The sequence below is a fragment of the Xiphophorus hellerii genome, chromosome 20 (genome assembly GCF_003331165.1).
Source record: "Xiphophorus hellerii strain 12219 chromosome 20, Xiphophorus_hellerii-4.1, whole genome shotgun sequence".
NCBI classification, from domain to species: Eukaryota; Metazoa; Chordata; class Actinopteri; order Cyprinodontiformes; family Poeciliidae; genus Xiphophorus; species Xiphophorus hellerii.
The window spans coordinates 25,759,119-25,786,157 of record NC_045691.1 but is presented as its reverse complement, the minus strand read 5'-3'; the positions used below and the strand labels follow the sequence as shown (position 1 = coordinate 25,786,157).

At 41.1% G+C, this 27,039-nt stretch overlaps 1 protein-coding gene across 2 annotated transcripts in view; it reads left to right on the top strand.

Annotated features, from left to right (window-relative positions):
- The window catches only part of LOC116710397 (nuclear receptor coactivator 3-like), a 48,670-nt gene extending 23,571 nt beyond the window's left edge, over positions 1-25,099 (top strand). The window contains exons 2-23 of one of the 2 annotated variants that reach the window (XM_032549420.1): positions 4,518-4,578; positions 6,560-6,664; positions 6,806-6,966; positions 9,712-9,812; positions 9,952-10,126; positions 10,225-10,416; positions 11,997-12,083; positions 12,176-12,319; positions 13,468-13,615; positions 13,715-14,238; positions 14,668-15,620; positions 15,709-15,832; positions 16,783-17,025; positions 17,862-18,068; positions 18,290-18,407; positions 18,531-18,702; positions 20,040-20,393; positions 20,507-20,617; positions 21,609-21,858; positions 21,933-22,125; positions 22,213-22,399; positions 23,256-25,099. In XM_032549420.1, coding sequence (XP_032405311.1) covers positions 6,579-6,664; positions 6,806-6,966; positions 9,712-9,812; positions 9,952-10,126; positions 10,225-10,416; positions 11,997-12,083; positions 12,176-12,319; positions 13,468-13,615; positions 13,715-14,238; positions 14,668-15,620; positions 15,709-15,832; positions 16,783-17,025; positions 17,862-18,068; positions 18,290-18,407; positions 18,531-18,702; positions 20,040-20,393; positions 20,507-20,617; positions 21,609-21,858; positions 21,933-22,125; positions 22,213-22,399; positions 23,256-23,267 — 4,542 coding nt within the window. In that variant the 5' untranslated portion in view covers positions 4,518-4,578; positions 6,560-6,578 and the 3' untranslated portion in view covers positions 23,268-25,099. The remainder of the gene's footprint in view (positions 1-4,517; positions 4,579-6,559; positions 6,665-6,805; positions 6,967-9,711; positions 9,813-9,951; positions 10,127-10,224; positions 10,417-11,996; positions 12,084-12,175; positions 12,320-13,467; positions 13,616-13,714; positions 14,239-14,667; positions 15,621-15,708; positions 15,833-16,782; positions 17,026-17,861; positions 18,069-18,289; positions 18,408-18,530; positions 18,703-20,039; positions 20,394-20,506; positions 20,618-21,608; positions 21,859-21,932; positions 22,126-22,212; positions 22,400-23,255) is intronic. The other variant, XM_032549421.1, reaches the window with a different exon arrangement.
- The last annotated feature ends 1,940 nt before the right edge of the window (positions 25,100-27,039 follow it).

The window sequence follows — 27,039 nt, the reverse complement described above, 5'->3', positions numbered from 1 at the left end:
GAAGAAGTGTCAAGAAAAAAGATGAAACCTCTTGTCAAAGAAAGCTCCCGTATGAAGTTGTATCAAAATACATATAAATAAAGACGGTGATCAAGATGTAAATGTAAACACTAGCTTGTATGGTCAATAAAGGGTTTAAATGGGAGTATTTAATACATTTTCTCAGTTGTTAGAGCCATCATATTGTAACAAGCTAACTGACAGCTAAGCCTAGAAAACATACAGCACAATTTACTTGGCATGGCACCAATCTGCTACAATATAAATGCACATTCTGGTGTAATATAGCAGAGCTCATATGCAAAATTCTTAGAATCGATTTTTACTGTCACAGATTCCACTGAAGTGATGAAAAATCAGTTGCTACCTGGTAAATTCAAGTTTTCCTTATAATGTTTTTCACTGCGTGTAGTGTAGACTAGACAAATCCCAGGTGTCACCGTCACTATGACCTTTAGAGTTTTGTTTAGCTTTTAGTTTAGTGTACCGAGTTCCCTTTTACTTTGAAACCTGACCTATTCCAGCTTTGACCAATTCTGATTTATTTTTCCAAGGTGTGAAACACAAATTAAGCGTCACAAGCACTTTTGATGGAGGCACTAGTTTTTAAATTTAGCAGAAAATTATAAAATGTTTCCAATTTTTCCATCAAAACATTTACCCATATCCTTATTATAATTTTTATTCATCTAAAAAAAACTCTATTGTAGTGCATTGTTAAGTTTATAGACTAAAAAGAGCAACACCTTTTGTCAGATTTCTCAGTGTCTAACACGCCAATCACAAACGATGGCTGACCAGAGGGAGATTGGTCGGACTGGTTTCACCGGTGTTGATGAACTTTGCTGCCGGTTCTGCTGGTGTACACAGTTGTGCACTGTTTTGCTGAGTCATCGTACGGTAGCATTACTGGAAATCGTCCCGCTTCCTCAAACCTCGAAGGGAAAAAAAACAATGTAGACAACAAGTAGCTACATTTTACTGAAAAGACATGCTTCAATATTTATGTATTTATGTAGAAAATAATCTGAGGCTTTTTGGGTCAGAAATGAAACCGTTTGATTTGATCTTTTTGGAGCGGTATCAAGCAGCAAAGACTTGGAGAAATCCAAACTAAAAAGGATTGTTTTGTGGCTCGGTATACATGAATTGTGGCGCAAATTTAAACAACATTTTTATGTTTTACTCTTTAAATGAGAGGATCTAACATTTCAACGGGCTATTTTTGTACAAGACGTAAGAATCTACAGCATAATGAGACTCTATCAGTAAAATGTTTTTTCATGTTCTGCGGTCTTTCAATATAGCAGCTTCAGTTTCCTTATTAAGGTGGTTTTCTTGAATAGCGATGAGCTCAGTGCAGTGTCTCCTTTCTCTGCCCCTCCCCCTACCTGTCTCTCCCTCCTCCCTCTTGTCTTTTTTTAAAATTTTTTTATTCTAACCAGTCAGCTGGACTCCTCCTCTCCCTCCTGCGCTGCATAATCACACAGTGCTCAGACCTCCTGGTCTGAATTACACTTCAGTTGTAGAGCTTACTAATGCATGTTGACTGTGTATCTCTGTCAGGACACTATCACTGATCAAATGAGATCTAGATCTCAACGGGGTTTACCTGGTTAAATAAAGGAAATAAAATAAAATAAAATAATAATAATAATGTGTGTGAGTACGAACCAAATAGTGTTTGGACATATGATAGAAAGGGAACGGAGAAAGGGTGTGTGTGATGCTTTTCTGTGTGTGTGTGTGTGTGTTTTGTTTTTTTTTAAATTATTCAACAGCAGCATTAGCTCGGTTGCAGTCTTGTGTTTAGGGCTGATGTGATCAGTGGTCTGTGGTTGGTCCGGGGGGGGGGAATCACACTTAGACACACACACACACACACACACACACTGAGGGTGGAAGCAGCTTGTAATTCACACTCCATCTGGCTACGACGGCTGCGAAGCGAATATTGAGGCTAAAACCAAATGGTTACGTCACGAGGATTTTTCCTCTCTTTTTGGTTCCTACTGTAATTTATATATAGCTGCTACTTTGGTAGGAATGTTAAAAGGTCATTGTCTTATTTTTGTACTTTCATTGTTAAAGTGACTCTATTGTAGGTATATTTTTAGAACTCTGCCTTTAGGTCAAAATTATTCAAGTTCATGATGAAACCCAACTATTTTGGTTTCATCTAAGGTTTAAAGTAACAACCCAAAGCGGAGATGCATATTTGGAATTTTGCGCGCCATTTTATGATCTTTGTTCTTTAGAAAAAGCTTGAACCTACTGATCTAAGCTAATGCATATTTTGTTTCAATAAATATAATTTGAAAACAGAATTGAACATATTTTCCTTGGTGTCCTTCGGTAAGCAGTCATTAATTATTTAGATTTGGAGCAGAGGGGATGTCATTCCATTTGTGGGAAAGAGCAGTCGCTGTTTAAACGGGATTTTACTGTGGTAGAACAGACAAAAGATAAGTGTTGACAATTTTAAAGTGAGTTAATTCTATTCACTTCGAAAATACTTCACTTAATCCCAAAGAACAATTAAATAATTGCTTGATTGATAAATTTAGCATTCTATATTAGCAACCTTTGTACTTTGCAGCACTAGCATTGCAAAAAATTCTCTTTTTGTGTATTGTAGAGAATTATAAAGCTTTACCTTAACTCCAGAATATTCCTTAACAGGTTGAAAGGTAAAAGGGATAATACAGAGCAACTTTAACCTCATCTTCCTTTCTGTTTACATGTAGATACAGATATATATTGAGTCTTCTTCCTTCATTAACAGTGTAAAGTGGAGAATTGACTGATGGGGAGAGAAAATGATTTTTTTTTTAATGTAGATAATTGACCAGTTCTGGTCACTAGCCGATTTCCTGGCGCATCTATAATTAAGTGACACCAGTTTGGGATGCACGTTTTATGCCAACACTTGACTTTCAACTTTAAAGAGTAGCTAAGCCCCAAATCAACTTTTTTTCACAGAAAAACTGCGTGAATTGGTCCTTGCGGGCACTACCTTTACTTTGTCTATGCAAATTTTCATTTAAACTTAATTCTGCAATATTTTACCTAAAACTGTCTTAGTGCTGCCCTCTTCAGGTTCAAGGGTGACTACTGCAGTTGAATTTTCTTAGAGGGTACAAACTGCACAGATGAGTAGATGTCAGCGTTGAGACTGACTACCGTGCGAAGGAAGCAGAAGGTGCTCACAACAGCATTCGCTTCTCGCTCAGTCAGGACCGTACCTGCAGAGCAGTTAGTGATCTCACGTGTTTATGCCAAACTCTCCAACAACAGACAAGGAAGTTGCTAGATTTGTCGCTGGTCGCTTATTTTGGGGGAAGAAAAATAGCTAGAGGGGTTTGAAAAGCACTGCGGAGTCTAAGTTGGCAACAGTGGTGTCCCTCATCTTGACCACTCCCCTGTTCAACCTTCTCCTCTCATCCCCACATTTGGGGAATGTTCCGTGGCTCCGCCCACTTTACGATTTTTCAAAAAATTGTATGGTTATACTTTTACTATGAGATTAGTTACACTGAAAAGCTCTTATAAAATAAAATTGTATCAGAAACAAAAAAACATATTTAATTTGTTATAGTACTCTTTAATGTTCTAACTTTATGTATTCAAAAATATCCAGAAAGTCAAATGATGATATTTTGATAATCAGATAACTATCAACTATTTTTGGCAGATAAATCATAAAAGTTGTTTTGTTTTGGGTTTTTTTTTTAACTGATGAGGGCCAATCATTAGCAACTGGCTAATTGGCCTTCATTCACCAAGGCCTATTGGCTGATGAGGGCCGATCATCAGCCAATAGGAATCACAATGCATTGTGAAAGTATTAACATTTACAAATATTCATTAGGAATGCTACAGCCGCACGTTTCAGTTTGTTTCGTTATGATAGACTTGCACAAACTTGCAGCTAATTAACAAATGGAAGCAAAAATAATTTTAGGTTTGTAAATGATTTAAAAATAAAAATATCTATGTAGCCTCACTTTGATGCACCTTAATAAAATTCACTTTAACTAATTGCATGTAGGCTCTTGGCACCTAACTGGCAAGTAAAAAAGTATTCGTATGCAATTTAATCCCACAGAGAAAATATTGAAACTATTATATGCATTAAAGTTTATGGTTTTCTACAGGACAGCATGTGTGAGAACTGTTGGGGTTTAAATACGCTTTCAATGCACTTTACATTAGGCAGGAGTATTGGTCAGGAATGGCAGGGAAGCAGACTGATAAAGAGAATATGTAAATGGGGTGGATGGGTGGCAGCATTTCCAGGAAAGGGAAGTGATGACGCTGTGGAACACACTGAGGGGAGAACGCAAACAGGATGCTATCTGCTGCGACTTCCTGTGCAATTTTAGAAATGAGTGCTTTCCCATGAATCTCTGAATGGATAAATATATGTGGAGCTGTAGCCCTGCTGACGTACTGAGGCATCCAGGCCTTCGCATAGCGCCACAGTTCATGACTTTAATCTGTTCTTCTGTTCTCAGGAGATGTTGAGAAGTCACGCAGGCCCTGAATGGAGTTTGACTGGGACTCATTCTGCCTGAGGTGAGCCTGTAGTCAGTACTGAACTGAGCAAATCACTCACCTCTGATCTCGGCCCCCATGAGAGTTTCAAACCATTTTGATCATCCACTCGTTATCTGCACCAGATTTATGTTAACCTGAAGCTTGTCATGCAGCAGATTTTATTCCTGTTAGGTTAAAAAAAAGAAAAGAAAAGTTGCTGCCATCTTGTTAAGGCTGTTTAGACCCAGTTTTTTTCATGCACTGTCTCTCTTTTTCTTGAGGCTGCAAATTGATCTATTTTTACGTCAAACAATCTCCTACACAAGATCCTGTGACTGCACTTGTTTCATAAACATGACCCTGTTTTCAAAGTCCGCTTCCTTATAGCGCCGCTCCGAAACGCTCGCCGTCAAAGCCCGAACGCGTGAGCCTGACCGAGGGCTGCCGTCGTCTCTTTCTGCTGCTGCAGAAACCAGGAAGGGAGAAGATCGGCGGGTTGAGGGCCGGAAAGCAGGGCAGCGAGAGTCACAGACAAAAAACATGACAAAGACTTTTAGAGAGAAAGAGAAAGAGGGAGAGAGGTGGGGGCGCTGAAAGGTAGATGAGACGCGCAGCAGGAGATGCAGATTTATGACGCGGAGTGCACGTCTGACAGACTTGGTGTAGTTGTTGTATTTGCAGCACTGGTAGGTGACTGGGCGGCATGTCCTAGCCTGCAAATACAGAGCTGGCGTTGCATAATAGTTCCTATCCATCCTACAGTATTCCTCTCCGGAATGAGCTCACTCACCGAAGACGGAAAGAAATCCACCTTTGGAAGGCTTTCTTTTTCTTTTTTTATGTCGAACGATCCGCTTGTAAAGTGTCACGCAACAACCCTGCACTGCAAAAACACAGAATCTTGCTGAGTATTTTTGTTTACTTTCTGTAGGAAATATATAGGAGCTTAATTTAACTCAATAATTCCTTAATGTTGGCGAAAAAGCACTAGTTCCATATATCATGAGAAAATGATGTGATGAGTGAAGTAATCTGCCGGTGAAATTGGTATTTTCCATCAATATTAAGGAATAATTGACCAAAAACAAGCTCCTATATCTTGCTGAAAAGTTTCTTGCAAGTTAGTTCTGTTTCATAAACATCTGCACAAGAAACTCCACAAAAATACTCGGTAAGATTCAGTCTTTTTGCAGTGCGTGTGCTGTTCAGGGTGGGAATCGGAAAGAGCGGTGACCTTAGTAGCTGGCTACAGGGGTTTCCTCTAATGTGAACTCTGTGGGGTCAGACACAGGGCAATGCCAGAGCAAGAAAACAAGGGCAGGGTCCTGAAGCAGGGAGGAGTTGAGAGGGAAGTTAAAATTATTGGAGGAAAAGTAGAAGCAGACTGCAGGGATATTTTCTTGTTAGTAACTGGAGTGTCTCTCTGGGTACTTTCAAGTCTTCACATCTCGTTCATTGCTCAGCAAGTTAGACAAAGAAGCTAGCTGGTGAATATGTGTGTGTTGCTGGCCTTCTCTTCATTTTTTTTTCTTTTCTTGTTTTGTTTTCTCTACCCCCTCATAGTACAGCGACATGTCTGAGCATGCGACTCTTGCGAGTGTGGTTGTTGTGAGCAGTGTGAGTGTACGTGTGCCTCCACCGCCGCTGTTGCTAACAGAGAGGTAGCGGGTAGGCTGGCTGAACGCAGGATGACCCATCTCCCCCGAGGCTTCAAATCACTACATCATCATCAGTCCCTCCGCACAGTGGAACAGATGAGATTTCACTCCCCTCAAACATGGAAGCACAGAGTGAGAGGCTGCTCCGCTAAACGGATAGTCTGTCTGGATAACACCGTAGAAAACTAATGTTCCCATGAAAAGTCAGCTGATTGATAGGCGATATGTTCCGAAATAAAACCGCATCCAAGTAATCTCAACCAATTTACGGTGATTGGGCGGCACCGCACGTGAAACAAACATGTTGGCACGTTTGGTTTGTGTTTTCATTGATCACGTTGCATGGTTTGTGTGCGTTCCAGGTGCTGATATGTGCTGAAGATGAGTGGCGTAGGAGACAACTTGCTAGAGCCGCTGTGCTCCGACCGCAAACGCAAACTGTCCAGCTGCGACACGCCGGGTCTGGGGTGAGTGCGAGATCCCCGGCGTCGCAACGGCTTCAAACGTCCGCCGCTCTCGGAACGTCCTCACTCCCCCCCTCCCCTCCATCGCATGGAGGTGAGGTCACCATGGCAATGTGTCTAAACCTCCCTTCCCCTCCCCGGCAGGTGTGACAAGCGTCGGAGGGAGCAGGAGAGCAAATACATCGAAGAGCTGGCGGAGCTCATCTCCGCCAACCTCTCCAACATCGACAGCTTCAACGTCAAGCCTGACAAATGTGCCATTCTCAAGGAGACCGTGAGGCAGATCAGGCAAATAAAAGAGCAAGGTACAGACGCCTCTGCACAAATCAGTCGCATATATACATTTTAAGCGAGAGAAAACACATGAAGAAAGTGTGATTTGCTTCATTTCCCCTCTTCTTTAAAATTTTGCTTTTATTTTGTATTATTTCAAGGGAGAACAGTGTATTTAGGCAAATCCAGTTTATTTGTATCACATATTTCAGCAACAATGTAGTTTAAAATGCTTTAGTTTAGACCATAAAGACAGTGACCAATTAGGACACAGGCAATAAACATTACATTTTGTCAAATGCCACCATCAAAATCATCAAGTAAATTCACATCAAGTGTATTGATGTGCCTAATCAAAGGCAATTCGAAACAGGTGGGTTTTTAGCCTTGATTTAAAGGAACTCAGGGTTTCGGTATTATTGCAGTTTTATGGAAGTTTGTTCACAATAAAATATGTGCAGCAGTGCACCGATTTCCTTTGTTTTGGGCGATCGACTGATCCTGATGCATGTGAAGCCGATCTTATCCACCTCTGCAAAGGTCAATAGGGAATGGGAGGTTAGATATGGTCACTGCAATGTTGCAGACTAAGCAACGTTGTCACTATTTTTAGTGACTTTTCGGACCAAAAAAATTGGTATTGGCTGACTAGGCTTTTTAAAGATTAGGGATTGGTCAGAAAACTGCAATCGGTGAACAACTAAAGATGGAAGAAAGAAAATCAAAGCTAGTAGTATATTATAAAAACAATCAAACAGTCTTTGGCTGCCTCGTTCCAGAATTTAAATTGTCAATATAACTTGACGGCGAGGGCAGCACGTTGTGCAGTTGGTCTCCTCTGGCTTCAAATTGGGTCTGAGGAATTTAACAGCCGTCTCCAGCGAGTCACCCTGAGGGAAAAAGGTTGATTTGTAAACAGTGGATAAAGTTAGGCTTAAGGACAGATGACGCCGGTGATGAAGTGCGGTGCGAGGTTGATGGCCGGGGCACTTCACGGCAGCGTCCAGTCGGGCTGTTTGTGTTGCCTGGGGTAAATGAACACCAGTAATTGAAACCAGTCCTTGGTGGTCATGGCCCGAGGCTGTTGTTGGTGACAGCGTGCATCTGGTAGTGCCAAGCTGTGCCTCTCGCTTTAAAACCAATGACAACAGAGACGCTAATATGTTGTTTTAACCCAAATGTTATTTTGCGATTGTTTTCATTTTAGGAATTAGAAATGAACTTTTGTCGCTCATTTTTTTATCTCTGGTTTTTGTCCAACTTTGACCCGGTGATCTTAATTTTTCGTATGCTAGAAGAAGCTATAAGGATAGCATTCAAAATATTCTCGAGCTTTCCTGACATCATTAGTTATTTATCTTGGCGACCAGAGGCCACGTCACAGGACTCTACTGTTAGCATTGCTGATGCATCATTCTCAGTATGTGTTCTCTCAAGAATGTGGAGCCTTACTTCTACTGTAGGATTTCCAAAAATCCAGCATATTACACGGCAGACAGTCTGGAGCCTCAAAGGGATTAAATTGAGCAACAGGACTCTGAACTCCCTAATACAACCTGATGAAGATATCTCAACAGATCGTAGAAAATTCAGAATCTTTCTACATCTTTCCTCGTATTTCATTCTTATGCAGAAATGCTAAGAATACCTCACTTCCAACCACAGGGTCAGCACACTGCATGGATTGCATGTGCGTCCTCGAAGGGCTTAGTGTGGTGTGTCCACTGATGTGAACAATGATTTTTATTTATTTATTTACTTTTTTTAAGAGACAGTTCTCTCAAAAAAAGAGAGTTCTTTCTCTCTCTCTTTTTGAGACAGTTACCTCTCAAAAAGAGAGTATTGACCAGTATTTTTCCTTGTTACTGGTCAAGGAAAATAAAGCTTTTAGTTCTAGTTGACCCAGGCCAGTATGAAATTCTTAACAAATGTAATTTATCGTGTATATACCAAGCAACTTTTTATTTGTTTTCATTTTTATCTTGTGAGACAGGGAAACCTTTCAGCCCGCTGGCCAGCAGTGTGCAATAACAAGTGAGGGAGGGGCAGCCAGAAAAACAAACAAAAGTTCCTTGAATACTCTTTCTGGCACCTTAAACGTAGGAACACGTGTCGGAGCTGGTATAGAAATCATATTGGTTCAAAACCTCAGCATGCGCCACTGACCCGATCTTGATTTCTTGTCTGAATTTATCAAATCGTTATTGACAGACAAGTCTTCTCTTTTAAACGTATTACCCTGATTAGGGTTGAATCTGTGTAGATAAAGGTGAGCAATTGCATCCGGAGGCTCAATTTGTTGTGCAGTCAGGTTGCCATAGTGACCGAATAAAGCAGGATGACATTTCTCCCTTTTTCTTTCAAATGTATTATTTTTGTTATCGACTCTTCAACACACCTGTGCTCACATCCTAGCTCTTTGGAAGATCTACAAATATATATGTATATATGTATGTATGTATGTATGTAGGCACATGCAGTGTTGCTCTGCTTCACATCTGCTGTAGAGTCATGCTCTACAGATGACCCTGCTATATGGGGTGGTATCTATTAAAGACTCAAGCATGTGGTGATTGTAAAAATAGAAAGGCATGCAGGCCGACCATGCACAGAGGACTTGTGCTTCCCTCTGGTGGCCACTTTTGAGATTTTATAAAATAATAAAAGTAGTTCCCACCATTCCATTCAAGATGAATAATACAAATTATTCGTTTTGAAAGGTTCACATTGAACATCGTGCCTTTACCATTCTCCTTGTGGGTCTCCTGTCTCTCTAGGAAAGAGCTCTTGCAATGACGACGACGTGCAGAAAGCAGACGTGTCCTCTACTGGTCAGGGGGTCATTGACAAGGACCATCTGGGGCCCCTGCTCTTGCAGGTCAGTTGATGCTGATAATCCCCCCCCCCCCCCCCCCCCCCCCCCGAGGCAACGGGCGGGCTCGCTGATCCCCACTCAACACGTTTTAAAATAAGTTGCGGTCATTGAGAATAAATGTTCTCGTCGTCGCTGTTCTCAGGCGCTGGACGGCTTTCTGTTTGTGGTCAACCGAGAGGGCAGCATCGTGTTCGTGTCTGACAACGTGACGCAATACCTGCAGTACAAGCAGGAGGAGCTGATCAACACCAGCGTGTACAACATCATCCATGATGAGGACAGGGACGAGTTTCGCCGGAACCTGCCCAAGTCTAGTGGTGAGGCACCTACCAACACGAAGACGCTGGATGCAGGATGTTGCCTGATCAGTGACGCTCACCCGCTTTACCTCCTGCCTCTTTCTCTCTCTTCAAAGCACCAAACGGGGCACCTTGGGGTGGAGATGTGCCCCCACAGAAAAGCCGAACCTTTAGCTGTCGTATGCTGGTGAACCTGGTTTATGGTCAGAGTCATGGGTTGCCTGAAGAGAGGCCAGGCAGCCAGCGTTACGAGACGATGCAGTGTTTTGCTCTCACTCAGCCTCGAGCCATGATGGAGGAGGGAGATGGTAATTATTGTTCCCAGCTTTGAATATCTAAGGGTGGATTCTGTATGCATTACATCAGGGGTGTCAAACTCCAGTCCTCAAGGGCCGCTGTCCTGCAGTTTTTAGATGTGCCACAGGTACAAAACACTGGAATTAAATTTTTTAATTACTTCTTTATTGTGTAGATAAGTTCTCCAGAGCCTTGCTAATGACCTAATTATTCTATTCAGGTGTGGTGCAGCAGAGGCACATTTAAAAGTTGCAAGGCAGTGGCCCTCCAGGACGGGAGTTTGACACCTGTGTATTACAGGGTTTCCTCTAGGATTTCTTTTTTAAGCCGTGGTGGTGGGCTGTCTGAACTCTTGACATCACTCTGGACAATTCAAATTTCCTTTAAGACAAAAAGAGAAATCTTCTCATTAAACTTGCTCTTGTTCTTAGGTCATATGTTTTTGTTTAAATAAGCCAAATTTTTTAACTTGTGTATCTTGTTGCTGTGTTTGCAATTTCTTTTTTGGTTTGTTTTATCAAAACAGGTCTCTCTTGCAAATGAGATCTTGGATCGTAATGAGACAACCTGTATAAATAAATGTCAAATAAGAGAAATTTTAAAAAAGAAGTAATAATGATCAAATGGAGCCTTTAAATTATATTTCAAATATTATATCCGATGAAGGCTAAACTGTATTAATTAACTATTACAGGCGTTCAAATTTGTAACAGATGTTGACATTAGTTTCGTTTTCAAAGGCTTGAACTAAAAATATTTCTTGGGTATTATTCTTTCACCTTTTCTCTCCATCTGTTGTCTCTATTCTTCTATTCTTCCTTCGCTCTAGAGAACAGCTCTTTGCACAGTAGCCAGCTTCAAAATTAACATTTCATGACACTTAAATTAATTTAAAGCACTGATTATATTTATTATAAGTCCGCAAATACAGGCTACAAATATGTGTTTATAAAAAGCTCTGGAAAAAATGTAGAGCCCACTGCACTGACCCACTTTGAAAACCTCATGGTTATCCCACCAAATATTGATTCCTGAACTCTTCCTTAGTTAAAAGTTTTAAATACTAATACGACAATACTAATGTTTCAATTTGAAACATTAGTATTGTTGTTTCTAAATGAATATGAACTTCTTTTTTTTTTGCATTATTTAATGTCTGAAAGTGCTGCATCTTTGTTGTTTTGTCCATTTCTCATTTTCTGCAAATAAATACTAAATTTTTGCTTGGAATTTCAGAGGCATGTTGTCAGTAGTTCAAAGAATAAAAGAACAATGTTCATTTTACTCAAACATTTACCTGTAAAGAGTAAAATCATAGAAACTGATCAGTTCAAGTGGTTTCTTACATTTTTATAGAGCTGTATATCTCAAGTGCTTTACATTGTTTTAACATATATTTAAATTACATGTAGAGGAAACCCTTTTCTATTTAGACCCACATATTTTTGTTCAATTACTGAATTTTGGCGTTGTTCTTTTTTGGCGCTCTGTTTTTGCGGAATCTAAATTGTGTCGTATCCTGGAGTTATCATCGAACCTCAAGCTGCAGTTCAGTCCAATCGGTTCTAACCCTGCTTGCCTCTTTCCTCAGATTTACAGTCGTGTATGATCTGCGTAGCGCGACGAATCACGGCGGTTGAGCGGACGGAGAGGTTCAGCACTCGCCACGAGCTCTCTGGTAAGCGTGCAGAGTATTGCGTCGAACACATGCGTGCGTCTGCTGAAAGTCGAGCCAGAGTTTAACTTTTAACTGTGCGTCTTCTGTTGCAGGTAAGCTGATTGAAATTGAACATCAGAGCGCTCTGCACACCTCGATGCTTCCAGGGTGGGAAGACCTGGTGAGGCGCTGCATGCAGATGTTCCTCAACAGAAGTGAAGGACAGCCGTGGTCGTACAAACGCCACTATCAAGACGGTATGTTCTTAGGCTCCTGGCTCATTGGCAATCAAAGTAAAATGTTTCCATGTTTTTGCATTTTCGAAACAAGGCTGCCTACATGTTGCTTACAATCTGAAACTTAACAGCAGTTGGCAGGGTTTTTCTACAGAGGACCAATAAATTTCATACCTTATATGTATCTATGTCTTTCCAATGGTTCTTATATACTTTGAACCTTTTTTTTTTTTTGGCATTTTAAAAGCTTAAACTGAGGTGTGAAAACGTTTTGTCACGTGGGCCACATTTGCACTCCATTAGTCCTTAGTGATATGAATATTTATCTTTGGATGCCTCAAGTGTGCTGGAATTTACCAGAAGGGGCAGAGGAAAAAGGTGTGGAATAAAATAAAGGTCAGGTGGGAAAACTTGTTGGCAGAAGAACTGGAAGAATCCAGCCATTGTTGAGAGAAAACCGTGAGAACACCTGTTTAAAGTTGAATTTAGGAAAACTAAAGTATAAAGCATCCTCAGGGTGTCTGCAACACCTTAAAAAGTCTTAAATGAATATATCTAAAATTAGATCCTTAAAAAGTCTTAAATTAATTACAAAATGTGAATTAACCTTTAGTACGTTAATCACAGATCTTAAATTTTGCCGTGACATGACTATTTAAACTGGTACATGTAGGTATTTTTCTCATGGGACTTTTCTGTCAGGTAAAAGTTTGAGTTGCACACGGACATCTTCATTGCTTTCTGCAACTCAAGGCAGTTGAGGCTGCCGCTGTGCTTCATTGTAATACAACAGAATACCTCAACCATCCCCTATATTTATAGATTTTATGGTCTTAAATATAATTCATACAGGCATTAAAAAAATATTTAAAAGTCTTAAATTTGACTTGCTGAAATCTGCAAATACGCTGATCTTGCTTCCATTCACCATTCATCACTATTCTTCTTAATTGTGCACAGCCTGGAAACAATCTATTTGCAAAAACATCATTAAAGACTTTACAGAAACATTTGTCGTGTTACAGTAACAAAATATAGGAGATCTTCAAATCTACATTTGTTAGGCACTGTAGTTGTTGATTCATGAAATTAACATTCTGTTTAAAATTTGGTTACTGTTTTTTTTTTTTTTTAATGGGACTTTTAATCACTTTTTTTTCCTGCTCTAGCTTTCCATAACGGACACTCAGAGACGCCTCTCTATCGCTTCTCCCTCTCTGACGGGACGCCAGTCACGGCCCGGACACGGACCGAGCTCTGCAGGAATCCCAACACGAATGAGCCACTCTCTTTCCTCTCCACTCACCTGCTGCAAAGGTAGAAGTGCTTTAACAATGGAAGAGAAAACCACAATTGCACCGAGCGTTGATATTCTTAGAACATTCGTTCCTCATTTTATTTGCCGGTTCTCTGCAGGGAGCACAGTGCTTATCGCGGAACACAGAGCGGCCCCATGAGGCCTCAAAACATGGGCGTGAACAACCCCAGCCAGCAGATGAACATGGGTCCAGGGGGGAACATGGGCATGAACAGGGGCTACGGCATGGCGGAGCACGGCAACATGCCGCAGAGAGCAGGCCCCCCTTACTCCGTCGGCGGCCGCATGAATCCCATGAACCAGATGAACCACATGAACCATATGAATCCCATGCACCAGATGAACAACATGGGTCAGATGAATCAGATGAATTCCATGCATTCGATGAACACGATGAACCAAATGGGGTCCGTGAACCAGGTGAATGCGATGGGCCATCACAGCAGGCAGCAGCAGCACCAGCAGCAGCAGATGAGCCAGTTCCATGGAGGTGCGGCGTTCGGGATGGGTATGACCAGCCCCACTCAAGCCAGTCCAGGGATCAACGGGCCACACAACGTCATGGGTTCACCCAGAGTCCGAGGAAGCCCCAAGATGGGCGCCAGTCCCTTCTCTCCTGGAGGTATCGGTGAAACTTTCAGTAAACTGTAACTTAATACATTCGCTAAATATGGATTTTAATGTTAGGCGATTTAAATGGCAAAATTCAAAGTAACTTCCTCTGGCAAAAAATAAATAAATTATACACTCGGGTGTCTGGCTTTTTCAAAAACAGTCAATTTGCACAAAGGGGAGATGGAAAAGTGTGAGTTTAAACATTGAGTTTGGGCATGGCCAGTAGCAGCTTATTTGCATAAAAGTGACAGAGCCTTGAGTTCTTATGAAAGGAGCACAAAATAAGCAGAACTACTCAGACTAAATTATCTGAGAATTATTTTTTACTGAATATTTTGTATAGCTCATAGACCTAACCTATTCGAGGATTCATAATGGGTCAACTTTTAAGTATGTTGTGCTTTCTTGTGTTTATTTGTCTTGTACTATGTTGCAGCTTTAAACTCCCCCATGAGCTCCAGCCATACTGGGAACTCTGGAGGCGGAACAGGAGGATCCAGCTACTCCAGCAGCTCCTTAAATGCCCTCCAAGCCATCAGCGAGGGCGTCGGGAACCCGATGCCCCCATCTCTCACATCGCCGCCACAGAGGCCCGACAGCTCCCCGAGCATAAACTCCACCAATCAGGCAGCAGGCGGCCCCTGTAAAGCAGGCCCTCCGCCTTATTCAGAATCCAAGAGCCCAGGTAGCTCGTTGGGGGGAGATCAGCAGTCGCAGCAGCACCCACACACCCCGACCGCAGAGGTCCCTCCGGACCGGCCGGACAGCCAGGCGTGCCTTGGAGCCGGAGACTCCAACCGGCGGGCCCCCGACAAGTGCAACAAGAAGCTCCTGCAGCTTCTCACCTCTCCAACAGACGAACTGGTGCAGCCCAGTCAGATGCTCGGCTCAGCGCCCGCTTCCATGCCAGACGCCAAGGACGGGGCCCCCGGAGTTACCAGCCCGTCCTCGACGACGGGAGTGTCGTCCTCCACCAACGGGAATCACGGCGCCGTAACGTCGTCCGGGGCAACGAGCCAGTCGCTGCAGGAAAAACACAAAATCCTCCACAAGCTGCTGCAGAACGGGAACACTCCCGACGACGTGGCCCGCATCACGGCCGAGGCCACGGGCAAGAGCAGCTTGGACGCGGGGACGCCGGAGCCGGGGCCCGCCGCCGGAGCCGCGGGCGGGAAGGGACCCGAACCCAAGAAGGAGCAGCACAGCCCCAAAAAGGAGAAGCCCCGTCCCCTCCTTCAGTACCTTCTCAATAAAGACGACTCTAAGGAAGGAGGTGACGTCAAACCAAAGCTGGAGGATTTGGACAGGAGAGGAAGCAAGGCGGGTGGAGTCAGCAGCTCGGGCCCTCACACCATGGATGGGAAGGTGAAGCTGGAGCCGACTGATGAGGTAGGACTTTGAATGTTCCATTCCTACATGGGTCGTATTTAATCAATGAACAGGTTGCATGTGTAATTAATAATTTCTCTTTCTTCAGACGGAGACTCTGGAGACCATCTTGGGTGTTCCGCGGAGCAACTCCGGATTCTATCCTGAGCCAGACTCCAGAGCTGGGAAGGAAATGGGACACAAGCAGGGGGCCATGTCTGACGCGCTACTTGGTGAGGCACCTTAATTAAACACAGTTATTCTGTGCCGTGAAAACGTATTCATGCATGTAGATGTTCTGGTGCTTCCCTAACAGCGTTGCACATGACTGAAAATGTTTCTAGTTCTATGTTGTAAAATGATTTGAGCTCCATCAGATAGGACACAAAGAAACTATGAATATCAGTTTTTAAGCTGCCGATTCCCTTGGAGATCTGGCTGTGCAGATCAATTTATCTGGGCTGAAGCGATTACTTGGATTAATTGTGATTAATTTAAATATTCGTCAACTAATTTAGTAATCCATTAATTGTCAACCAGAGTATTCAGACTAAAAAAAAAGTAATTTATTGAATAAGCCAGAGTCAGGGGAGTAATTGAGAAAAATCTGTACAAAAATACGCACATATTTTTACTTAGGGTAAAAAAAAACAACTTTGTTTGTAAATATGTTGTACCCAGAACTCCTCAAGTGACGTAGTTTTAGCTTTAGCTATGCAGTCAATAATCAGCTAATCCATGAAGTGTTCAACACATTAGCTCTACTCTGTACTAATAAGTCTCACAGAAAGTTGATGTGGGAAGTACTGCTTAAGCTGCAGATGCAGCTCACAAAACTCAGCAATAAGATGTCCATTTTCATATTCAAAAGGAAAATTTTATTTAGTTATGTGTTTTGCATAATTTGTTTATTTGCATCTTTTCAATTATTTCCAATAATGCATAAAAACGGTTTAATTGAAAAATCAGAGGAATGTAGTCATTTTTTATCCAATTAATCAATTAATCATCTGAATAATCAACAGGTTAATCAACAACTAAAATAATCGTTAACTCCAGCTCTGCCATTTGTAGTGTTGTTTTGTTGTTGTTGCTGTTTTTTTTGTTTCCTCTGAGAGTTGATTGTTTTTTTTCAGTTTAAGTGTTTGAATGCGAGCTGATCTTGTTGACATTTGTGTCTCAGATGGGGAAAGAGTCCCAGGCCTGGCAGCGCAGCGCGTGCCTTTTCAGAGAGCTTTGTCCCTGGATGCTAAGCCCATGGATGGAGAGGCGGCAGCTGGAGGTGGAGGACTGGCAACGAGACAGAACGTCCCCTGTCCGTCGCTGGTTAAACAGGAGAACATGGATCCTTCCATCCGAGCCGGACCGGTGCCCAACGGCTTTCCCGGAGGCATGGGCGTGTGTCCACCCCGAGGAAACGCAACAAGTAATTTTAAAACACCAAAACCTTTACACACGCACAACAAAAACAAGACGGTCACCGTGCAAAAATGAATGCGAAATACTTAAATAGATGGGACTTTCGGGGTGCTGTGTTGGCAGAGTTGAAAAAGCTTGTATTCGAAACCATTAGGGCTGAAATGATTAGTCAAATTAATTGTGATTGATTTATTAAAACAATCGTCTACTAATTTTGTAATCGATCAATTTTTAACCGTTAGTATATGGACTGAGTAAAAGGTAACTTGCTGAAAGACATAATCAGAGAAATAATTAAGCCAAAACTGGACAGAAATTATATACATTTTGCATTTAAAATGAAAAACCATCATTTTCTGTAAATATGTTCTACCCAGAACTCCTCAAATACCACTGTCTTAGCTTCACTGGTTCAAAAATAGATTTAAAAAAAATCTCGTGTTAAGCACATTTTTCTATCCAGTTATTTATTGATTAATATAAAAATATGCAACATATTAATCCTATACTGTATTAATAAGTCCAGTAGAAAGGGCTGAGCTTTTCACATATTGATGTTAGAAGTATTTTTTTAGCTGCAGATTCATCCTTTGCTACAAATGATCAAACATACTTTAAAGGAATGTTATGCTGTTTAATTTTAGGCAATAAGAACTCTATTTTCTTATTTTAAAAAATAACAAAATTATGTTTGTTTGCATTTTTTAAACTATTCCTAATATTCTATAAAATAAGCTTAAGTGGTTAAATGAAAAATTTACAGAATGTATGAATGTTTTATGCGATTTAATCAATTAAAACAATCGTTGCAGCCCCAGAAACTATTTGGCCTTTGTTGTTCAGGAGGAATGGGCAGAGGTATCCATCAGCGCCCTCCGATGGCGGTTCCAGGGGAGTGGGGGATGCAGAGGCCCAACAGCAACCCTGTGACCGGACCGGGACACCCTGGCATGGCTCGTCCGGGCCAAATGGGGTTACCCATGATGAACCGCAGCAACAGTGTCCCTGCGAACCCCAGATCGATGCTGCAGCAGCAACTCATGGACATGGGTATGACGTGTGATCAGTGATCAGTTTGGTTTTATGAAGTAAAAAAGAAAAAAGCAACATAGAGATATGAAAGCCAGACTGCTGTTACAGAAATCTGTAATGTGGCACATTATTATACCAGATTCAAGATACTATCTGCTGAAATGGATCAAAACTGTTTTATGGTGGATGTTTCACTAGGTTTTTTTTTATTCATAGAACATCCACTATCTCTTATGCAGGTAATAATGAAGGCGGTATGGCCATGAGTCCGTTTGGTGGAAATGGCCCTCCTCCTCAGTCTCCCTCCTGGCCTGACCCCGCCATGGGAATGGACAGACCGCAAAATTGTACAAACAGGTGAATATTCTGCTGCTTTTTCACTCCTTTGGGTTTTTCAGGTTCAGTTAAGACACTAATAAGTTGTCCACTTTGTAGTCTCTGACAGAGACCTAATCGTTTTCGTGTCATTGGTTGACTTAGGGACACGTTTGTTCATCCCCTGGAGGAGCTCCTGGGGACTCTGCCCAGTAACGATGGTCCGACTGATGAAAGAGCTCTTCTGGACCAGCTGGACTCTCTGCTCAAGACCACTGATGTCATTGCTCTGCAGGAAATAGATCGAGCCCTGGGGATCCCTGAAATAGTGGGCCAGGTATAGATTTACTTGGAGCAAAAAATTTGCATTGCATTCACTTACTGGATGTTAGTGCTTGTAGTTTGTCACACATCCATTTCATTGTTTATCCATTTGACACATAATCCATCAACAGATCCAACTCTTCATCAGATTTGCTGCTATAACAGTTTCAACTCTTCTAGGAAGGCATTTTTGGGAATTTTCAAACTGTTTTTCTAGAAATGCATATTTGAGGTCAGATACTGATGTTGGACACCTGAGTGAAGATGCCCCTCCCCCCCACCTTCTTCAAATTAAACGAAATTGGACTCAAACGTTTGTGCAGCAAAACTTTTCATTTATAGCGTTGTAAGTCTTGAGATTTTAACTTAAAAAGTTTCTATGAACCATCTTGAGAAGAATGTCATGTACAGAAACTCTACTGACGTCTAAGCAGTAAGCACGGTCTTTGTGACGTGAATAAATAAAACTGATGCTTTGACTAGACTGACCATACAAGAAAGCCTGTCATAATAAGCAACAAATCAATAAAGCGAGCTTGATCATTTCCATTCTGACGGGCAGTTTTCTTAACAGATACCTTATATTCCATTTTATTTATGGTTTTAGTTGTGTGTGGTTTTTATTTCTGTTTTATTTACTGTCTTGTGCTGATTTTACTTTGGATATTACAGTAATGCTTTATTTGAAGGGGTGTGCATAAGACTGACATTACACTGTCATAAACATGAAGGTGTTTTTATGAATGTTTATGGCTTGTCATGACGTGTCATTCAGTAAATAATGACACTTTTAATGCAAAGTTGACTCTTTTTCTTGATTTTTAATGTACGTTGTAATGCAAATTTGTATAAAAATGTAGTTATTTACAAAATAATCCCAGATAATGCACTTTTAATGGACCTTTAATGCAACTTTTAATGCAAATTTGCTTTAGAAGTGTCAGTCATAGCAGTCATGTGGACTCCTTCATGTTCATAACATGTGTTATGTCATGTTTATGACATTGTAATGTCATTCTTATGCACACCCCTTCAAATAAAGTGTTACAGGATCTTTAAAATATCTTCCTGTTGCATTGTTCTGCGTTCTTTACAAAATGACAAAAATGCTTTAGTCTTTGAGAGAGCGAACTTGCGTTATTATGCTTTTATCAGTATATCACTTGAAAATAGTTTCAAAATGACAGTCTTGTTATCATTTATCGCATTCATTTCTGGAACCATTTATTGCCTAGCAAAATGAGTTACCATTGCAAACCTGTTAGCAAACAGTGTTGCTTTGTGTTGCTATGCTGCCCTGCTGCTCCAGTAAAGTTTGTCCTCCATAACTTCTGTCTTCATCTCCTGCAGGCCCAGGGACCCGAAGGCCCCCAGCCGTGCCCAGATCCGGTCCAGGGTCCATGCCTCCCGTCAGAACCCTTTCCAGGCCTTGGCTCCTCGATGAGCTTGGACCAGAAGCCAATATATGGCCAGGCTTACCCGGGCCCCCAGTCGATGGGAATGCAGCCTGGTTACGCAGGTAACTCGATGCAGGGCCAGTCGCCTGGCGCCTTCAACCCCATGATGAATCAGATGGGCCAGACCGGAGGCTTCCCTGGCATGGGGGCCATGGGCAACCCCCGCGCAAACATGCAGCGGCCTCGCATGATGACCGCCACCAAGCCTCTCCGACTGCAGCTGCAGCAGAGACTACAGGGACAGCAGGTGAACACTCAGAACCCTGAGAATCGTCTTTCATTAATTCTTCTTCTGTGTTTCGATTAACCTTAAATTTCCGTCAGGCGCATTGAAAAGCGTTTTTGTGTCTAATTTGGCAGTTTATGAACCAGGCACGACAAGGCATGAAAATGGAAAACGTCCCTGGAGGAAACCCCGCCATGCGCTCAGCCATGCAGCCCGGCATGCAGTCAGCAGGGATGACTGGTCAGGTATGCAGTCAACACCATGCATATCACTTCAGGTTACTGATCTACAGGGCTGCAACTAACACTGATTCTAGTAATCCATTAATCTGTCGATCATTCTGACAATTAACTGATTATTCTCACGATTAATTGATTACTCTGATGATTAATTGATTACTCTGACAACTAATTGGTTACTCTTACGATTAATCGATTAATCTGTCGATTATTCTGGCAATTAACTGATTACCCTGACGATTAATTGATTACTTTGGTGATTAATTCATTACTCTGATGATTAATTGATTACTTTGATGATTAATTGATTACTCTGATGATTAATTGATTACTTTGGTGATTAATTGATTACTCTGATGATTAATTGATTACTTTGATGATTAATTAATTACTCTGATGATTAATTGATTACTCTGATGATTAATTGATTACTTTGATGATTAATTAATTACTCTGATGATTAATTGATTACCCTGACGATTAATTGATTACGCTGATGATTAATTAATTACTCTGACGATTAATTCTTTATTTTGATAATTAATTGGATTTTAGAAGTTTTCACATTCTGCAGATTTTTTATGTAACTCTTGAGGTTTGTAGAAGATGCAAAGATCCAAATAATTCAAGCAAACAGAAAAAACTAACATATTGTACTGTCCAAAATGACGAGGCATTTTAGTGAATGCTTCGTCATTTGTAGCAAAGGGAGCACTTGCAGCTAAAAAATACTTATAACATCAACATGAGTTTTGGGTAGAACATATTTACATATTGTTTGCTTAGATGAAAATGTTTTCCTTTTTTTCCACAGTTTTGACTTAAGTACTGCTCTGAATATGTTGCTCTTTCAGCAAATTGCCTTTTTTTTGAGTCTGTGTGCTTAGTTGACAATTAATCGATTACTAAATTATTTGATGATAACGAATCACAATCAGTCGGATGAGTTAATCGGTTACTTAAACCAGTGACTGCATGGGTCGTTGTGTGTCTGCAGCCGGGTTTCCTGAGTGCCCAGATGATGGCTCAGCGCAACAGGGAGAACATGATGAGGAGGCAGAGGATGATGATGCTAATGCAGCAGCAGCAACAGCAGCAGCAACAGCAGCAGCAACAGAGTCAAGCGGCAGCAGGAGGCTTCAGTCCTCCTCCTAACGTCACAGCACCAGGGGGCATGGAGAGTCCCATGGGAGGACCCCCGATGAATCAACCCGGACAGCAGGGATTTAATTACGGAAGTAACTACGGTGAGCTGAGTGAGGCAGAGACGGTCGTCTGCAACGATTCTCAAGTTTCAGCTTCATATCCGGTGTTGTTACAGGGATGAACCAGCAGGGGGACTCGACATTTATGGCTCCCGGTAGCAGCCCACCAGGAAATATGATGCAAGGCCGAATAGGAGGGCCTCCACAGAACGCCATGATGGCGGGGATGCAGGGGAATCCCCAGGGAGGGCACATGTACCCATCTGGAGACATGAAAGGCTGGCCACAGGGAGGAATGCAGAGAAATAAGTGTGTACCATCATCCATTCATTGGATATTCCAGGGTTGTTGCTTTTTTTTGTTGCTGTATTTGACTCTATTTCTGTTTCTATCCAGCCCTTATTCTCAGCAACAGTTCCCACAGCAGGCCAACCAGGGCCAGTTTGGGCCCATGATGATGAACCCCACAATGAGTGGACCCGGACCAGTCAGTGGCCCAGCAGCAGGACAGATGGCTCAGATGCAAGGCCAGATGGGGATGAACCCAATGGGGATGAACAGACTGCCAATGGGACCCGATCCGGTAGATAAGATGTTGCAGTACTACAAAACTCTAAACATTTAGACATTTTATCCTGATGCAACCACAGAATTTAGTGGATTTTATTGGGTTTCAATGTAACAGATACAAATGCAACAGAAAAACCCTTCAAAAAAAATGCCTCAATCACAGAAAATAAGAAGAAAAAAAATAAAATGCCACAAATGGCTGAAACAACTGCAAATATGAAACACTGGAAACTCTTTCCACAAAATGAAAATCCTCCAGACCACTAGGGGGAGTTTAGAGTAGGTAACATTACCGCCTTAAATATGCTGCTGTTTCTTCCCCTGACTTGGCACCCCATTAAAATACAACACCCCAGCTTTACTGAGTACAGTTTGCTGTTTGTCGCCACCTAGTGGCCTGGAGGACTTCCATTTATGGTGCGAGTTTGATGTGTTTTATGCTTCTTCTTTTTTTTTGCTATCTGCTGCATTTTTCTTCTTTTAATTCTTGTTGCAACATTTTTAATTTGCATTTCTGTCATTGATTGGAGGTTTTTTCTGTAACTGCAGCATTTTTTGACTCTAGCATTTTTCTGTTGCATTTGTTTTGTGGGTGTTTGCGTCTTTTGGAGTTCTCATGCAGTTAACATTAGGGACACTTTTTGTTGCAATCTGTTGTCTGGCCTTTACACAGACATGTTTGCCCATTCCTCTCTTCAAAATCAAAACGTCAGATTTAATGGAGTGTTCAATTTTAAAATTTCAGTGTCATTATAGTTTGCACAAATAACAGTACAAAGGGTAAAAAAAAAAGAAAAAAGTTTCACACGGTACTGTATTCATCTTTACGACATGAACAATGGTGTCATGACGGACCTCTGTCTCTGCAGAAGTTCTGCTGAGGACCTCTGGCGAACTCTTCCAGCTGGGACAGCGTGGGCTGGACCAGGACGCCCCAGACGGTAGATATCCCCCCCATCGGCCCCTACTCCCTCTTCTTGCTAAAGAAAGTAAGAAACGATGACTCAGAAGCCTGGGAACAGTCAGGTAACCTGGGACTGTACTGCAATAAAAGAAGTGGGCCACAGAGACTGCTTTGTGCAAACTTTTTATTCCAAGTCGGAGCCTTGGAAGCACAAAATCGACCCGTGTCTGTTTGGGCGGCAGTATTCAGCGCCGCAGCCAGGATACAGAATAGGACTACGGTACGACTGGCTGCGGCTGCACTTTACCAGGAAGCCCTTTTGTTTCTGGAGGCGGGCGAGAGGTGGGGAAAAAAAAAAAGGTGGATGCAATATTCCTTCATCTTTGCAGCCTTACTAGAGATTCAATGCCTTTACAACAGTTTTAGTTTGTTTTGTTTGCTTTTTTTTTCCTTAGCCTTTAAATGCACCTCATTCTTAAGTCATTGGAAGCTTATAAGCACACAGTTTACTAATAATGTTATGCAGATTGGAGCAATAATTCTTGCCTCTAAGCTTTCGACTGTAACTGAGCATCATAATCCATGTTTTTAAGAGAAAAAAAACCAACAAAAAAAGGAATGGTACTGCAGTATTAGATGTCTCGTATGTCTTCTGTGAATATGAATTGTAAATAGTGGAGAAATATATATCAGCCCTGCTTTTTATAGGCCCGTTCTTGCACAAAAAAAAAAGAAAAAAGAAAGAGACCTGGTTGTATTTTTGTCTCCCATAGGTCAAAGCTGATTTGGTTGATTTTTATTTGTTTTGTTTTGTTTTTTTTACTATTTGCAACACATTTGGGTTCCTGTTCTTGTCGTTTCCTGAATGATTTTAATTTCCCCCTTTATTGGGTTTGTTTCTCATCTATTAGCAAGGCACTTTTTTTAAATAAACGAGGAGCGTCTGCTGTGTTGAAGGTCTGGGTTCGGACACGGTCGGAGGGTTGGTTAAAGTGAAGGAACAAAAAGACACGAGCGAACTCGTTAGAGCAAGTTCGTCGATTTGGTTAGGACACCCCCGCGCCTCCCGTCTCCTTCAAGCTGCAGTTTGTTTTTTTTTTAGTTCACGCCATCTTCATTTCGACTGTTATCGACCGGCAGGATCTACCTTTTCAACACGCGCAATCCAAAGATATTTTTCCACATCTGTGTATAGTTTGAGGTTTTTGATGTACATTTTTTTATGAGATGTGTTATCTATTATTGGAATGGTAAATGGGTACATATCATGGATCTGTTTAAATAAATAAAAAATAAATAAATAAAAAAAAGGAAAAACACAACATAGGACGGTTCTGGAAATGGAGGAAAATGCTCGGCTCATCAGAGTGAAGAGGACCTGAAACTTTGAACTTGCTGGACGTTTGTTTGTGTTTTTTCCCCCCTTCCATGAAACAAAACGCATGTTTTTGCTGTGTTCAAGAAATACCAATGGAATGACATCCACTTTGAAACATATCAATACTTCTTCTACTTTTCAGGAAGCAGCGTTTGTTTAAGCTGTCCAGACTTTGTTACTTCAAGAAAAAAAAAGAGGAACTTTTCGAGTCGAATGAAGTGCAAAAGAGACAAAACGTTTTTAGTTTTTCTTCGTTTGGAGGTGGAATAAGCTGACATTTTACGGGATGTATATTACAAATTTTTCTGTTGATGTGGATATTGTTGTAAATACAAATTTATATTTAAACATTCTCGACTCTGCGTTCGTATTTGCGTGCAAATCATCTGTTTTTATTAGTGTGCATCTAATAAAAACGTGTTTCCTTCTCATTGTTAGTCTAATATTGTTTTAAAAGAAGAACTCTGCTGCTTTTATTCTTCCTGTGTCACACCAGTAAAATATCTAACATTTGGAGAACTTTGCTGATTTAGGATTGTCTGTAGGACTCAGAGGCCAAACCGCACATTAAAAGTGACTTCCATGTCTATTAAAAAAAAACTAAACTAAAACCCTATTGATGATCTTTTTTTCCCCAGACAGCATGGTGAGTTATTTTCAATGATATTAAAAATCTGAATCTGTTCATTTTATTCCCAGCTACAAAAGCAGTTTTTTACTCTCATTTGATTAGTCAAACCCGTTATTTTCATGTCCTGGATAAACATTCAAAGAAAAATAACACAGTTGATTAAGATGTCAAGACGACAAAATATAAAAAAATACTTTCTGGAGCATTTTCTGAAGCACTTCACTGAAAAAAATAAATCATGATGTGGTTAAGACAAGAGGCATTGAGTGTTTTTTTTAAGCACTTCATGTATGGTTATGTCACGGTTGAGTATAGCCGTATCTTTCGAAACTTGAGATATGATGATGTCTGCAACAAAAAAAATTTTTTTTAAGTCCTGCATAAAATGAAAAATCAAACAATTATAATATACTTTCTTAAGGGGGCAGGATTGTGTATTTTCCAGGCACATAGTGCCATTTTATAGCATAAGAAATTAACTGTTGCATTCAGTTGTAAAAATGCTACATATGTCAAATATGACCGGAAAGAAATTTGACTTTATTTAACGCCTCTGTCTCTTTAAGAAACTCCTGCTCCTTCTGACGCTCCACCTTTAGGAAGTCATAACTGTGCTCCTCTATTAACGCTTTCACAATGTTTTTACCAGCGTTCTACTGAGAAGTAGCTCGTATGATGAGCTCAGTTCCCCCAGGTGTTTGCGAATTTCTGCTGGCTAGTCTGAAGGAGCAGAGTGTTACTCTGTGATGTGGAGGCTTGGAAACTGTAGCTCTGAGGAGGAGCTTCGTCTGCATAGACTGCACACGGTCCATCCAGGCGTTTTGCACAGCTGAATGGTTGCCATGGGAGATTCAAGGATTTCTCAAATCTGCCTGAAACAATTGAAGCAACATGATTTTCATGATGGAATTACATTATAACATGATGTAAAGCTCCAAATAGTCGGTTTTACAAAATACTGCCTTTTTAAAGTAAACAAAATATCAAAAAAATATGACTGTGAAAAAGACTATTGGAATAAATGTTTTTTTTAATTATTTCAGAAGAATATTTCCTGACCCCAGCTTAAGGAACCACTCATCACGGATTATGTATTTTGGCTATAGTTGTAATAAATGAAAGAACATACTACATGTGTAAATTTGTGTATGTTGGTGTGTTACCACGACAAATATTTTGTCAGTATCAACTGTGTGAAATAATAAACGGATGATGTTTAGAAACATTTTAAAATCCTATATTATTCTCATCAAACGCAAAAAAACAAACAAACTGCGATTCTGTCTGGATTGTTTGTGAAACGTCACCATGTTACCAGAAGAGGGCGCTGTTGTCTTCCTGTGGTTTTCCACCTTTTTTTTTTTAACCGCTGAGTAAAGGGTGTAATTAATTGCCATGTCGCTAGAGGGAGCTAAAATACAAACGAGAGCCAAGCGAGGTGACATAAGGATTCCTTCACGTTTGTATATTATGGGATGAGCGTAGAAATTAAATTGGTGTCGATACTGAGAAATGTGTCCACGGCGGATCCCTGATTGGCAATACTAATTAGAGAATAATAAAAAATAAAATAAAAAGATGGGTGTTGGGTCGGAGCCCAGCGCAGTATGCTTGTGAATTTTCCCAGCTTGTTCATCTTGTTCAGTAATACGCCACATTAGCTAATTAGCACATTTTTGCTGAATAGCGGACAGCGGTAATAACCTGGCTGCTAAAGCGGTGTGATGAAAACTATTAAGG